This window comes from Nestor notabilis, unplaced genomic scaffold (genome assembly GCF_000696875.1).
Source record: "Nestor notabilis isolate BGI_N333 unplaced genomic scaffold, ASM69687v1 scaffold3962, whole genome shotgun sequence".
Lineage (NCBI taxonomy): Eukaryota > Metazoa > Chordata > Aves > Psittaciformes > Psittacidae > Nestor > Nestor notabilis.
In genome coordinates this window covers 28,090-43,084 of record NW_009919528.1, presented here as the reverse complement: position 1 = coordinate 43,084, position 14,995 = coordinate 28,090, and the positions used below count along the sequence as shown (strand labels likewise).

Sequence of the window (14,995 nt, the reverse complement as noted above, 5' to 3'; positions counted from 1 at the left end):
AATGAATGTGTAATTCTTGTTGCCATTTATCATTTCAAATGTACATGTTAGTTAGTTGTGCCTGGAATCTCTCACTGCACATTGCTAAAAATGCAAGGGCATCAGTCTTCCTTTTGTGTTTATGCAGAATATAATTTTAAGTGTTAAAATGACTCCCATATTCTACCTACAAAATACCATAATAAAACCCGCTGCATTACTGATCTTCTGTTGGAAGGGACCTACAGCAATCATCTAGCCCAGCTGCCTGACCACCTCAGGGCTGACCAAAAGTTAATGCATGTTATTAAGGGCATTGTCCAAATGTCCCTTGACACTGACAGGTTTGGGTCACCGACCACCTCTCTAGGAAGCCTGTTCCAAAGTTTGACTACCGTCTCAGTAAAGAAATGCTTCCTAATGTCCAGTCTAAACCCCCCTGGTGCAGCTTTGAACCATTCCCATGCATCATGTCACTTGATACCTGGAGAAGAGCTCAGCACCTCTCTTTCCACTTCCCCTTCTCAAGCAGCTGTAGGGAGCAGTAAGGTTGCCCCTCAGCCTTGTTTTCTCCAAACTGGACAAGCACAAAGTCCTCAGCCATTCTTCTCAGGACATGCCTTCCAGCCCTTTCACCAGCTTTCTTGCCCTCCCCTGGACACATTCAGGGACCTTCACATCACTCTTAAATTGTGGGACCCAGAACTGCACACAGTATTCCAGATGAGGCTACACTAAACGCTGAATACAGTGGGAAAATCACCTCTGCTGACCAGTTGGCCATGCTGTGTTTGATGCAGTTTGTCCTCTTGGCTGCCTGAGCACTTTACTGACTAGTACAGATCCTGCTGTTGACCAGTGCCCCTAGATCCCTTTCTGCAAGGCTCCTCTCCAGCAACTCCTCTCCCAATGTAGACCTGTGCCAGAGAAATGGCATTTCTCTGTCCCAGCTGCAGAATCTGGCATTTGTTCTTGTTAAATTTGATGGCACTAATGATTGTCCAATGCTCCAAGTCTATTCAGATCCCCCTGCAAGGTCTCTTGTCCCTCAAATGTCAATAGCACCTCCCAGTTCAGCAGACTTGCTCATAGTGCATTCAAATCCTGCATCCAGATCGTCAATTAAAATATTGAATAGAACTGACCCTCGAATTGCGCCTTGAAGATCACCAATAGAGGAAAACAAGCAGTAGCCAGAAATTTTCAGAAAGGGCAAGATGAATAATTCAGTGCCTAGAAAATCTGTCCTCCAATCAGACATACTTTATGCTCAGAAATAGTTAAAAGTGATTTATATAGCCTACATAAGAAGGTTTCTGTCATTAGAGGTATGTATCTGTCAAATTAAGCAGGAAGTTCATTTTATCAAAATTTAGATTAAAACCAACAAAATAATTAGTAGTAAGAAAAATCTCTCCTGAAGCATACATGGTAGAGTATGATGAAGACTCATTCTAAATATAGATCACATACTTTAGTGAGCTTGATGAAGTAATTAGCATGTTTTAGTAGTGACTTAACTGCTTGGCTGATGCTATGCAGTAAAAGTGAACACAGATTTATTGTGTTCAGTGGTCATACTAGTGAAATCTAAAAGAAACTCCACCAACAAAAATTGCCTGGATAACAGAAAAAGGAAGTTTGTTTATTTTTATTCTCACTGTGCAGCACCAAAACACCTTGGATCAATATGGAAGCAAGGAATGAGTGTCACCTGTAATACCACTTTTCTTTTTAAGAGCAATTACTACTACTTTTTAACAGTTTGATTCTCTGAACAGACAAGGCCACAAGTTACAACAAAATGAGAGTAGTGCAGTAGGTGGTATGTGCAGTAGGAGGTGTAACTTCAGTGCAGTGGACTAAGCACTGTGGAACAAGTAATCCAAGATTCAGAATTAGGATTTAAATGTGTTTACAGTCTTCATTGTTTGATCACAGCATTATGTTAAGAAGGAAAATTCTATGGCTGTGGTTGTAAGTTGACCTTACAAGTTTTGAGCTTGTAGTTTTTATCATGTGGCATGCTCTTAAAATTTGATCTTTCTTGTGTGATTGCCTACTTCGATCTCATAGTATTTTCCACCAAAGCAAGAGAAAATCAGAATATTAAAAAAAAAAATCAAATCATTATTACCAGGTAGGAGTATCTTTTCTTACATACCAATTTTGTATTTTTAATAATGTGCTTTTTAAAAAAAGGCTTTTGTAGCTAATAATGAACAGTTGTAAGACAGAAACAAGAAGTGGTTCCTCACAGTTATTGCAACAAAATGATTGTCAGTTGCCCTGTAAAAAAGGGAGAAGCTAATTGTATATGTACAGTAAATTCAAATACCAACTGTAGTGTTTTTCAGTTTCTGCTATACAGAGAGTAAATTCAGCCAATGTTGATAAATTATGACACTAATATTACGGTGTGATATTTGAAGTAGGATAGGAAGGGCTTATTAAAGAAAGGTCTGCACAGAGAATGATAAATGGTTTTAAAAGTGTAAGTGGTGGTTTCCATTGCTTTCATTTTGGCCATTTAATGTAGCTAATTAATTGCATGCCTTTTTTTACTGCACATCCTGTTGTCTCTGTCATTTTCATTGTTGTTTTTGCTCTTCTAGCTGCCCAGTTAAATTATGCTTAGGTTCTAATTTTTTTTCTTTAATGCTGTCATTATCAAACTAATCAAAATATCTGCTGATATTAAAGAAGAAAAAAAGGGGAATGGATGTGATAGTATTCATGTATTTGCGTTTGAAGAAATACTACTTTGTATTTTAGTAGTGCTGTGTTCGCTTTTCATATTAAAAGGCAAATCTGAACAAATCTGCTTGTCCAAAGGCTGGATCCTGCAGTCTGTGTAACTCCTGACTTTCCATTTATTTTGACAGCTGGGGATGTTCAGAGGGTGCTGGCAGCAGTAAGGGTGGTGTCTTGTCCCAGTGAAGTTAATGGTGGAAAAACTATTATATTAATTGGATTTGTGTTTTGATTCTCTGATTCCAAAGAGCTGAAGTTTTGCTTCTAATTCAGTTCTTATTGCAAGCTGTGAATGTCTCTTCCTAGCATAGTTGAAGGGAAAACATAAGGAGGTCTTTCCTAAAATTCTGTTTAGGGATTTATTTCTTTTTTTTTATTTGATTAATGATATTTTTGTTCAATCAGGGTTGTTTTTGTTTCAGTGCAGCTCACCAGTAAATCTAGTCATTTAATTTCCTGAGCAGGCTGAAAGGTAAAATGGACTTTGATGCTGTGATCCTGCAGTATATATGCAAGCAAAATGCCTTTCCAGCTTCATTGGGCAGGTTTGTGTTCACTGGGACTCTGGAATGAGGCTTTTTGGTAGAACATATGCCCTAGCTAGGCATAAAGCAGGCATTTCTATTGATCTGTAAGCAATCTGTCAAAACTTCTCTGATCAGGCTTTTTTACTATCTCGTCTTGAGTCCTTTTTTTAATGACATCTATTATCAGATTGAAATGGCGATTGAGACACTGCAAAAGTCTGATGGTCTGTCCACTCACAGAAGCTCTCTTCTCAACAGCCATGTAAGTTGTCTCTTCTTCACATACACTCTCTCTTGCTTGTTCTGCATGCTTAGCCTGCCTCTAAATGTTTGTTTTATTTTATTACTATTTTTTGTTCTTAATCTTCTCATCTTAGTTGCTTGTAATCTTCTACTACATCTCCCATGGCTTTATTTTGTCAGATGAAATGTCTTTATGGTATATTGCATAGTGTTACCTGTTTCCCATGCTCTACACCTATGTTAAGACAAGTTAATCCATTCGACTGTTTTGCAGATTATAGTGTAAATGTCAAAATAAAGTTCAAATAATTCTAAATTAGATGGCTTTTGACATTTTAAATAAAGTTATCTACAAATCAAAGACTCTGTATCCTATATTAATTTTAGAGCATGTGAAGAGGAAGAGAAGAAACAGACAGCATGCCTAAATAATATCTTTATTTTTAGGTGTTTCTTTGTTTATTCTGAATAGACAGTTTATTATGAAATTACTTACTTAAGAGTCCTAAAGTTCCTTATGATGACCTGGAAAAAAAATCAAAAACATTATCTTAATTTGAAGTACAGAAAAAATGTATTATCCAGCTGCCTTTTGCTTTGTTCTTACTCCCAAATCTTACAGTGAAGAACTGTCGATACACAAAGCTAAAATATATTTGGGTAAAAACATGATCTCCAAATATAATGATAAATCCATTATATGTAACTTTAAAATCACTGAAAAGGCCAAAAATTAATTTTTAATACATTATGTAAATAATAGCATTGATTTGTAAGTTGCTAGTCTTTCTTGATTTTTTTTTTCCCTGTTAGTATTTGTGGGTTTATATTTTGTATTTTCCCATGTTGATTAGTTTGTATTCATCTTACCTTTTTTTCCTTCTCAGCTTTACTAATTATATAAATTCAAATTCCTGTATAGTTTTACAGAAGAAATTTAAATTTGGTTTGTGGTCTTAATGTAAGAATGTGGTCATAAATGCTGTACCTCAGAAATCAAAATAAAAATAGATGTTTTGGGTTTTGGATTTTTTTCTGTATGGGTCTAGTTATGTCAAAGTTTTGTTTTGTGGAAATTTTAAGCAAACTTACCTTTTTTTCTTCAGAAAAAACGCCAAAAGTTAAGAAAGAAAATCAAATTACAGAAAGTGGTACAAAATGTAACACAGAAAGTCTTTTAGATTCCACCTTGGATGTTTACAAAATACTTGCTCTGGAGACAGTATCAAAATTATTATTAAAATAATAATAGATAATATAAAAGTTTTTTTTTTAAAAGGTCCATAACATTTTATGGCAAAGTGTCAGAAATTTATGTTAAGACTTGAAACACTTGAACTGTTTATGTTTATCCTAAATGAAGTCTGGAATCTTGGTACAAAAACCAAGAAGAATTATAAGGTAAGCTGCTGTGCTCCAGTAAATTATGTTCCATTCATTCCTGGTGCTATGTGTTGCTCACAATGTGTTTCTAATAATGAGATTCACATTCAGTTGTGAAATTTTACATGATATTTCTTTCTTGACAGTGAAGTCTTTTTCAAATTTATTCTGATAGTGTTATATCTTTGACTCTGTGGGGAAAAAAAACCCAGAAGTCCCTGTACATATTCTTGTGTTAATCAGTCTTTCCTAGCCTTGGTCATTTTGGAAGAAGTTAGCAATCTAGATCAAACTTAGTGGATATTTTGCCTATTTTTAAAGCAATGTTTACTGTCTTTAAACTTGAGTAAGGGCAGTATGGAGGAAGGCTTTGTCCCTTGAAGCTCTTCTACTGGTTTGGTTAGGCATTTATAAATAATTTATACATAATTGGGTTTAATAGGCTTGAAAATAGAATTTAAGTTTTGGGGTTTTTTTAAATACTGGCTTTGGAACTGGGATTTTCACCCTATGATATCTCTATGAGATTGTCTGGGATTTTTTTTTTTTTCCTAATTCATGTGAGTTCATTTTAAGGAGTTTGTTCTTTCTCCTATGTTTTCTTTTCTTTTCTGATTTATTTCTGCATGAATCTGACTTAATTAAGTACTTGATTAATTAATTGCTAGTTGACTATTTTATAAGCACTGCTGCTTAATTGGAGTCACAGTCAGTGTAACAGGTCTGACTGTAAATATTTCATACCTTTACTTATCTTACCCATACAATATGGACACTATTAGGAATTAAAAAAGCCAGGATTCAAACATGAACAGCTCAGTTTTAGAATTATAGTTCATCTGGTAGAATGAGGCAAAAATTCTCATATTGCCCTTTTGGTTTTTGTTTGTTTTGTTTGTGATTTTTTTGGTGTTGAATAATGGAAGTTATGGTTGAAATAACATCTGTTATAAATTCATGTCATTATTGAAGTGCACATAAAGTGATTCATAATAGGTTAGAAGCCATTTGGTGGAAAATATCTTTAATGCTACATACAGAACTTAATTGGAAAATAATCTTTTGTTTGTCAGTCTTTCTGGATTGACAGAGTTGTCCCTTTAGGGAAGGCAGTAATACTTCACATTCTGTATCTGTTCTGATTAAATTACAGATTTAAAAATATATGACATGTTATATAAATGTATATAATATAAATATAGATATAATAGACTTCAAATAAAGATAAAGTGGAATAGTTGAAAGATATAATTACCTTTGTTTCAAAGACCAGACGGGCTTATTGCAGGTCATTAGTGAAGTAAGTTTAATACATTCAGATAAAAGTTAATGTTTATGATGATTATTTTTCTTCAGTGTTATTATAAAATGGCAGATGCTCAATTTCGAAGCACTTGTGAATGCTGAGACTTAAAAAAATAATGATATGATAACTGATATAGAGATGATTAGGTGTACTTTTAAATTCTGTCTATTTAAAATGCAAAATTACCAGCAAACTGAGCTAAGAATTTTTTTGTCTTGGAAGCATTTATATCTTACTTATACGTCTTCTAGAGCTTGCTTTTAAGAAACTTGGAAAAGTTATGGGCATGTTTTCAATAAAAAGTAAATATGGAAATGGTGTTTGAATGTTCTAGAATGAATTTTATAGTATTTTTTTTGCATTTGTATCAGTGACTTTCTCACTGAGACTAAAACATAGCTGTGAGTTCAATGTATTTGTTATCATCTGTACTTCAGTACAAAACAGTTTTCTGATAAAGATCAGGACTGAAACATTTCATGGCTATTGCACACTAAAATATTCATGTTCTTTGCATGGTAAGTTACACTAAACATTGATAGAATAGAATTTATGCACTGCTCTAAAATAAAATAATACTGCAAAGGAATAAATAACACATAGAACATATATATTTTTTATTGTCACTTAAGAATTTGTGTTATGGTAATACTAGTTACTGCTTTGGTGGACTAAATTGAAAATTATGGCAAATATGTATGAATATCTAGCTCATCAGAGTAAAAGTTCGTAGCACGTCTTGGAGACAAAATGTCCTCAGTGTCATTTCCACTGGATAATCAAATTAAATCCTGAGTTTTATTAAGATCTGTGATGCTAGCAAGCTTGAATATTCACACTCTGTTATTTTGGTATAAATACTTAGGAAAACAGTGAAAAAAAATCAAACAGAAAATAAAATTTGTATGTCATTCAAGCTATTTCTAAAGGAAAATTTCAGGGAACTGAAAGCATGGCAAGTTCTGGGGGAAGATAAGAGAAATATTAGCATATCAAAACCATAAAACAATGGAATTTTAATGCATCCTCAACCTATATTATTTTTTACCTATTTTTACATTCTCCTATAATGTTAAATCTAGAAATTTTAAATTGTCCTTTTTACTTTTTTGTAAATTAGTGACAACTCAAGGTGTTACATGAGTGTGTACTACTTTCCTTGCGTGTATTTAAAAACACCTACCACAATTACATGAAAAGATTAATGTTTTTCCAAGAATATAATTCTTTTTCTCCTGGAAGTCAAACGCAAACAGGCTACAACTAAAAGGGATTGTACCCCTAATGCTTTACAGATGTACCAGTTACTTTCCATGTTATTTTGGTTGCTCTTTCATGTATATGCAATAACTTTTATATGTACCTGAGAATAGATCCTATTCGCTTAAGTGCTGTAATGCATTTTAGCATCAGGTAAAGAAAAACAGTATGATATTCCAGGTTTATAAAAACACTATTTATAAAAACACTCACTATTTTTAGTCCAAGGAGTTTGTTTTCTGTAATTTTTGTGAATTACGTACAAGATTAGTTTATTTCTTTGCCGTACCAACGGTTTGTTTCCAAAGCGTAGATACCTTTATCAAGTATTGGTGTATGGTACTGAATCAAAAATATTTTAAGAAGTGGACGCTTATCTGAGGTCAGAATGCAACGAATTCTGCTATTTCCTGATAATTCTGAAAAAATTCTAAAGCAATATGATAGAGCTAGCATTTAAGGAATATCTGAAGGAGGAAGTAGTTGTTTAATAGACCTGAAGAGTGGTTTCAGAACTTTCATAAATTAATGTTGTGTGGCTAAGATATTTTTAGTAAAGTAAGAATGGGATTTTTTTTCTCTGTTTTGTATGTGATATAGCTTCAGTGGCTTTTAGACAACTATGAAACTGCAGAAGGAGTGAGCCTTCCAAGAAGTACACTTTACAACCATTACTTACGACATTGTCAGGAACACAAATTGGATCCAGTAAATGCTGCCTCCTTTGGAAAACTCATACGGTCAATCTTCATGGGATTACGTACCAGAAGACTTGGAACTAGGTTTGTGTTAATCAAATGAAAATAATGAAAGTAATAGACAATACAGGTAATAATTATGAGTATAGAAATCTGTCTGCTAGTGAAAAAATAATAAAATATTACAGTGGTTTTCACTTAGTTCTGTCTCTTAATGTTAGACAGTGTTATGCTTTTCCAGATGTTATTGTACTTCTGCATACTCTGGTTTTGACTGTTTATGTGTTGACATACTGATAAATGCACTGCAGTTTTTTATCAGTACAAATAAATCGTAGTTTTTTGTTTGGAAATCACTAAGAATTGTGTTTCTTCGTAACTATGTATGTAAGTTGTATTTGCATTTTATTTTTCTTACTGAAGTGGATTACAAGTTATAATGCTAGAAAATACATATTTAAGAGAGCGAATTAATTTCCCAAAGGTGGTAAAATGACACCCATGTAAAACAGATATGACAAGAGGGTCAGGCCTGATTTGTGGGTAATGTTTCCCAGTCAGTGTAAACTGTAAATTAAATGTAATGTAGATGCGTAAAACTAGTGTTGCTGTTTGTTTAATTCTTGTTCTTTCATAAAGGGGGAACTCCAAATATCATTATTATGGGATTCGCGTCAAGCCAGACTCTCCTCTTAATCGACTACAAGAGGACATGCAATATATGGCTATGAGACAACAGCCCATGCAGCAGAAACAGAGGTAAAGTGTGAAATGGACATGAGTACTTATTAATATTTCTAGTTCATAATGCCTTACTTTTCCTCACATGAAAAGTTGAAATTCTAGTGCAACTTTTGTTCAACTTCTCTACTGTAAAAAATAGAAATTTGCTAGACAGCCAGATGATGTCACTGAAGTTATGTATCAGTCAACAAGAAAGATTGTGTACCTAGAAATAGTCATAAATTTGCAAAGAGTAATAATAATAAAATGAGATGTATGAACAGACTCAACTATCTTGAGTTTTTATCCCATGAGACGAAGAAAAGCAGTGAGAGCTTAAATTTCAACTTTTGCTGGTTTTTCTCATTGCTATATAAATTTATTTATAAACTGCTTATAAGAGAGCCTATTATTAATTTCAGTTCAGTGTTTATCCCCTCTCCCTGCAAACAATTAATGTGACCATAATGGTTTTCCTCTAAGTTGATTTTAAGTATTTTCCTTCAGCATCTTGTTCCTGGGGATCTAGTGAAAGCTCAGAAGTATTCAAAAGTAGTGGCACAGAAGAGCTATTCTGGTGGTGAAATAATGCATGAATATGCATATGAAAAACTATCCTGAACAGAAATTCTAGGAAAGAAGTGGAAATGAGTACATTTCTTTGAAATTTATTTTAATTTAGCTGATGTCACTAGCCTCCCATATTACCCTAAAGTGAAGTATCTTAAGATGTGTCATTTCATGAAACTTACATGTAGAACAGTAGTGTATCAACCAAGACATCTTTAGAGCTTTTACCCCCCTGAAAAAGATCCAGTTAGTGTACTAGGCATAATTTGTGGCCTTGGACACAACTGGGACATGGAAAACACAGTTTCAGACTTTAACTTAAAACACAGATACCACTTTAATCTGAAATGATTTTGCTATCATTTCCAGAGGTAGTTACAGCACTAACTACGTATTTATAGCAAAATATATGGTCTTTACTATCTTGTGTGGAAGCATGAGATGTGTCCCAGTATGATCATGTGGGAAATTCTTGCTACAAAAAGCATCACAGGATTATATGGTAGGAAAAGATGATAGATACTTAAAAAATGTCCAAGCAAGCTTATTTTACCCACTGAAGCTCATTCACTTAGAGATTTCATTCACTCATGTTCAGAATCACATATATGCACCAAGTGGTACCCACAGTGGTCTTAACTACAATATTTTCTATGAACTTTTTTCTGGAGAAATTTTGGCAGTTATGTAATCATCGTCACCTCTTTTGTCATCTTCTTGATTCACAATGACAAAATTATTTTAGAATTCTTAGAAGTGAGTACTACTTTTCTTTATTATTTGCTTTATTATTTTCTTTAACACTGCCAGATGTCCTACATAGTTCCCTTGTTTTCCTTACCTAGGTGTGTTTGGTGATATTTTCTTAATATTATCTTTATGTAGTATGTTCCCGGATTATATTTGAATGAAATCACACATGCAGGATTTTGTAGCAGTTAGTAGATACCTTTTGTTTAACCCATGTTTTTCACATGAACACACATACATGCACAAGCACGTTCCCATTCAAACTTAATTCATACCAATCTTAAGCTTTGCTGCAAGAATCTGTGAAGATATTGAGGAAGGATGGGAACTACAAGGCACTGGATAATTATGCTGAATGTGTAGCTGTTAGAGGAAAAATACTGTACTGTAGTATTCTTAGTATCTAATTTCAATATTTTATGTATGTCTGTATTTATTTTTATCAATTATCCTAGTATACTTGAGAATTCTAGGAGGTTTTATTAAGAAGTAACTAGAGAGCTGAATATTATAATTCGCAAGTAACATTGCTTTTTCTTCAGCTTTATTAATATTTCTAATGCTTTTTTTGACCTTTAAATAAGTTGTAAATTGCAGTCTGTATTCTTTCTTCGTGTAGTTATACCAATTCTACCGCTCTATCAGATATGTCTAATTGGATAAACACTTCTAACCCTATTTGGCAAAAAAGAACTTGAATGTGTGCTACAAATAATTTTTCTTCATTCCTTTCATAATTTCACAGTCACAAACCTTTTCTATTTTCATAACTTGGGTGTCCCAAAATGCCTTTTTGTGTTCATGTTGTTTGTTTGGGGCTTGAATTCAAGAGTCTGACATTTGTTGGACATAAATTTCAGATGGAAGGTACTGCTGATAGTTGCTTAGTCTTGGTTGTGATCAGTGTGAGCTGTGGGAGCACTCTTTTTTTATTCTAGTAAGAAGTTAGCACAGATGCTGACCTATCTTCCAGCTGAGAGTGGTTTGCTGACAATTAAAGAGACTTAAAGCACCTCTGAACTGAAGAAATTAACAGTTAAGGGCTTGTCTTGGATGGAACATAATAGCTAACATTCTGCCTCTCAGCTGGACCTGCTGTGAGGCTCAGACTTGCAAGGGAGGGCCTGGCTTGCCTCTGTCATCCTGATCCTACATGTTTTCCAGGGTAGGAAAAAACAGGACATTTAAATGGTTATATTATCCATCAGTTCTGGATCAAATATGGGCCAGACTAACACTGAATGGACATCAGACAGATTGTTAGGAAGAAATAAAGTAACATCCAACCCAGATGCTATGCCAAATATATTTGCACAGTTTTAAATCTGGCACTAAACTCTTGCCACTTTTAAGTACAATCTTATTATGAAACCTCTTTCCCATAAGCATTCCTTGTCAGACCATTTAAGGGAAATATATCAGAGATATAATTCCTAAAGTCAAGTTCCATTTTTAGCTTATTTTTATTTAGCTCTTCATGAGTGGAAGCTTTTAGCTCAGAAGCTGAATTATCTTTATGGTTTAGACTAGAGAAATTGATACAGATATCCTTGTCTTTAGGGAGTTCATAACAATATATGTTTTAAATTCTATTTCCAGAAGTAAACCTCCAGCTTTCCAATGTTAAATATATCTTTCAGTTCTGGCACATAATGATTATACCTTTTTGCTTTCATTCATGGGAGACGAACATTCAGCTAAGATTTTTTTAATTTTTTTTTTTTTAGTAAGTAGGATAACTGTATTGTTAGTCTACTGCACATTATAACATTCAACTAACACGTGTATTATTGTTCTAACCAGAAATCATGGATCACTACTTCCTGTGGATGCTGTTTACCCTATGTATTTATTTCATGTAGAAAATAATCGGTATTTTTCTACTGTTCTCTCTCCCATATTCTTCTACTTATGGGATATACTCTTCAGTCAAACGTTACCCTTAAACCAAGCCACTATGTGTCCAAAGCATCATGTATTGATATAATTTTTTAAAAGGGGCTTAGGTTTATGGACAACATGGAAATGACACATTTTCATCATGGTGTTCTTTTTAAAGATACAGAGCAACAAATGCTGGCGTCTGTAAAAAAAACAGGCTACAAGTTTCTTAAGACACCATATCCTAAAAATGACAATAAGAGAACTTACATGATACACTACTAAGCAACTTCCTAATGGAGTAGTTCAGAAAAAAATCAGTGTCTTTATCTGCAACAAGCACAGATATTTTGTATATAGTATGGTTATTATGCTGAGGTGATTGTGACTTAAACTAAGTTCTGCTTTGGCTTCTAGATCAGATATATCTCAACAACGCTTATTGGACTGAGGAGAGATGTTTTACAAACATACACATGAAATATGCATTCCTTAAATCTTTTTACAGTTTTACCATATTTGATCTCAGATAAACATGCTTTTGTTGAAATACAGCCTTCACATTATTTTTGAGGTTTTCTGATGTATGCACAACAGCATATTTGGAAGTGTTTTTATTTTCTTCAGATACTGGAAAGCAATTAGTAAAAATGTGATCTACGCACCAAAACTTTCTGGTAGCAGCGAAATTCTTCTCAGGTATTTCTTTGTTACTAGCAGGTTTTCCATCTTCAATAATTTTTAAAACATTTGAGTTTCTTCAATTTTCCTATAGTTAAGAGGTTTAGTATGTGTTGCCTGTGGTGTTGCAAGCTGTTTGAATCAACTTCTGCTGCCTACTGATTTTCAAAGCTGATTTTTGCCCCCTACTAGCATAAATGGCAACGTTTTATTTGCATACAATAATAAAATGCTTTAGCACACTTTATGCATTGTAGTGTATAAGGTCACCATTTTATTACATAGTTTGGTGCATTAACTCGCTTCTTAAAGACATCAGTGAACTCCTTGTGAAAAATCACATTAATAGATTTAAAAGAAAAATAAAATAGAAGTTAAGCCTTAGAACTTAGTTCTGTTTCTTTTTAGAACCCCTGCAGTTTGTTTTTAGCAAACTGGAAGGATAGAAACCCTAGTTTTTAAGAAAAAGAGATAATATTGCAAATTGGATAAAAGCATGAGTCAGATTTTTCAGAAAAATACTCATTCTAAGACTTCGAGTAAAACTTAAATGGCAGCAGTACAGGCAAACAACAAAATTTGAAGAAAATTTAACTGAAAAAGCTAGTGTCTGGGTTTTGGCTGTCTTGTGACTTAGTTAATCCATTTTGACCTCTCGTAGTTTTGATAGTTTTCAGCCTGTTTCTTTTCCCTAATAACTTCATATATGCATTTCAAACCAAGCAGGCATTTATTATACATCCCCTTTCTGCTTTAACTTGTTAATGAATATGGATTGTTTGCTGCACATGAATTTTAATCAGGAAGTGATTAATCTGTTGTGCAGTGAGAGAGGAAGTTTCTGTTAATGAAGTTATGTCTCAGACTGTGGAATTCAATGAAGTTGTGTTCTAAATTAACTGCAAAGTGAGACCAGCCTATCATTCAGTGTCATTTCTGAATTATCTGATTCCATGTTCTGAATTTAGTGGTTTAGTGTTGGGGGTTTTTATTTTTATTGTAATTTTTATAGCTTTGCACAAGTGGGGAAAATGTCTGTTGTTAATAAAAGACTTTGCAAACTTTTACTGTGTTTATGCTAACCTATATAAAATTCAAATGGTGTCCTTTCTGGGTCAAGTATCATTAGGAAGCTGTAATATTCATGGAAGGTCAGTTATTATTTTCTCTTTCCAGTCTCCTAACACCTAGTAATTTGAAATAAAAGGGTGAAAGATTAAATAAGGTATAGGTTAGTAGTGAGTAAAACAGAGAAATAGAGTAAAAATGTGGAAAGTTTTTGGAAAGGTAACTCTTACCAGTTAGGAAATTGTAACTGTTTTTTTCATATACCAAAAATGGCTCAAATTTAACTAAAGAATTCTGGAGAACTGTTAGGTGTCTAAACTGCTAAAGCTCTACTTGTACATAAAAGACAGCAGATCGAAAGTTGTTAACCACCGTCTGCTTTTGTTTAATCTGAAGCTCCTGAAAAAGGCTTTTTTCTTTTTTTCATTCTTTGTTTTCATTTTGCAAGTGATTTTCTAATGCTGTTGAAACTGGTTAGATCCTGTGAGAAGTCACTTGTCACAGTGCCAGAATTAAGAATTTTGCTGACCATTTTTTATATAAGGCACAGTGGAGCAAGTAGGTGGATAATCCTGATTCTTAGCACCAAAGGATTAGGTTGGCTTTAATATTTTAATTAAATTTTTTTTGCATAACTGAAAAACTCTTTGAGGCATCTTATTTTGATGTATTCAAAACATTCAAAACCCTATTTCAGGAGCTGAAGGGTCAGTAAAATAGCACATCTTGCAGAAAGTACTGAAAGTATATTAAAGCATAGGTTTAGATTTGCAAATGCTTCCAGAAGTTGATCTTCTGCCTTGTGTTTGTAATTGTAATATATAATGAGAGGGAGGCTAGGCATTCTTCCCAGATGGCTGGATTGCAGGTACATTCATCAAGTAATAGTGAGCTTATCCAGCAGAGTTCAGTGACACCAGAGATTAAACCTTTTCTTTATTAGGAAAGTTACTTAGAATTTCACTCTTGTCTTCAACATCAAAGCATTTTGCATTGGACCACTGCAGAACATGAAACTTTATATAAATGTCCTAGAGACAGGGTAGGTATAGGTGTCTTCTTGTTTCTCAAGTACAGAAATTCTTGCAGTTATAAAATTATTTGTTAATCAGGCCTGGAATCTTTCTGTAAAAAGTGTGCTTTCTGTCTGTGTTTTGTTATTGTATATTTAC

At 33.6% G+C, this 14,995-nt stretch overlaps 1 protein-coding gene across 2 annotated transcripts in view; it reads left to right on the top strand.

The window, feature by feature from the left end:
• The window catches only part of RFX3 (regulatory factor X, 3 (influences HLA class II expression)), a 59,157-nt gene that overhangs the window by 27,023 nt on the left and 17,139 nt on the right, over positions 1–14,995 (top strand). Inside the window, exons 4-6 of one of the 2 annotated variants that reach the window (XM_010010265.1) lie at positions 3,448–3,522; positions 8,053–8,234; positions 8,790–8,909. In XM_010010265.1, coding sequence (XP_010008567.1) covers positions 3,448–3,522; positions 8,053–8,234; positions 8,790–8,909 — 377 coding nt within the window. The remainder of the gene's footprint in view (positions 1–3,447; positions 3,523–8,052; positions 8,235–8,789; positions 8,910–14,995) is intronic. The other variant, XM_010010266.1, reaches the window with a different exon arrangement.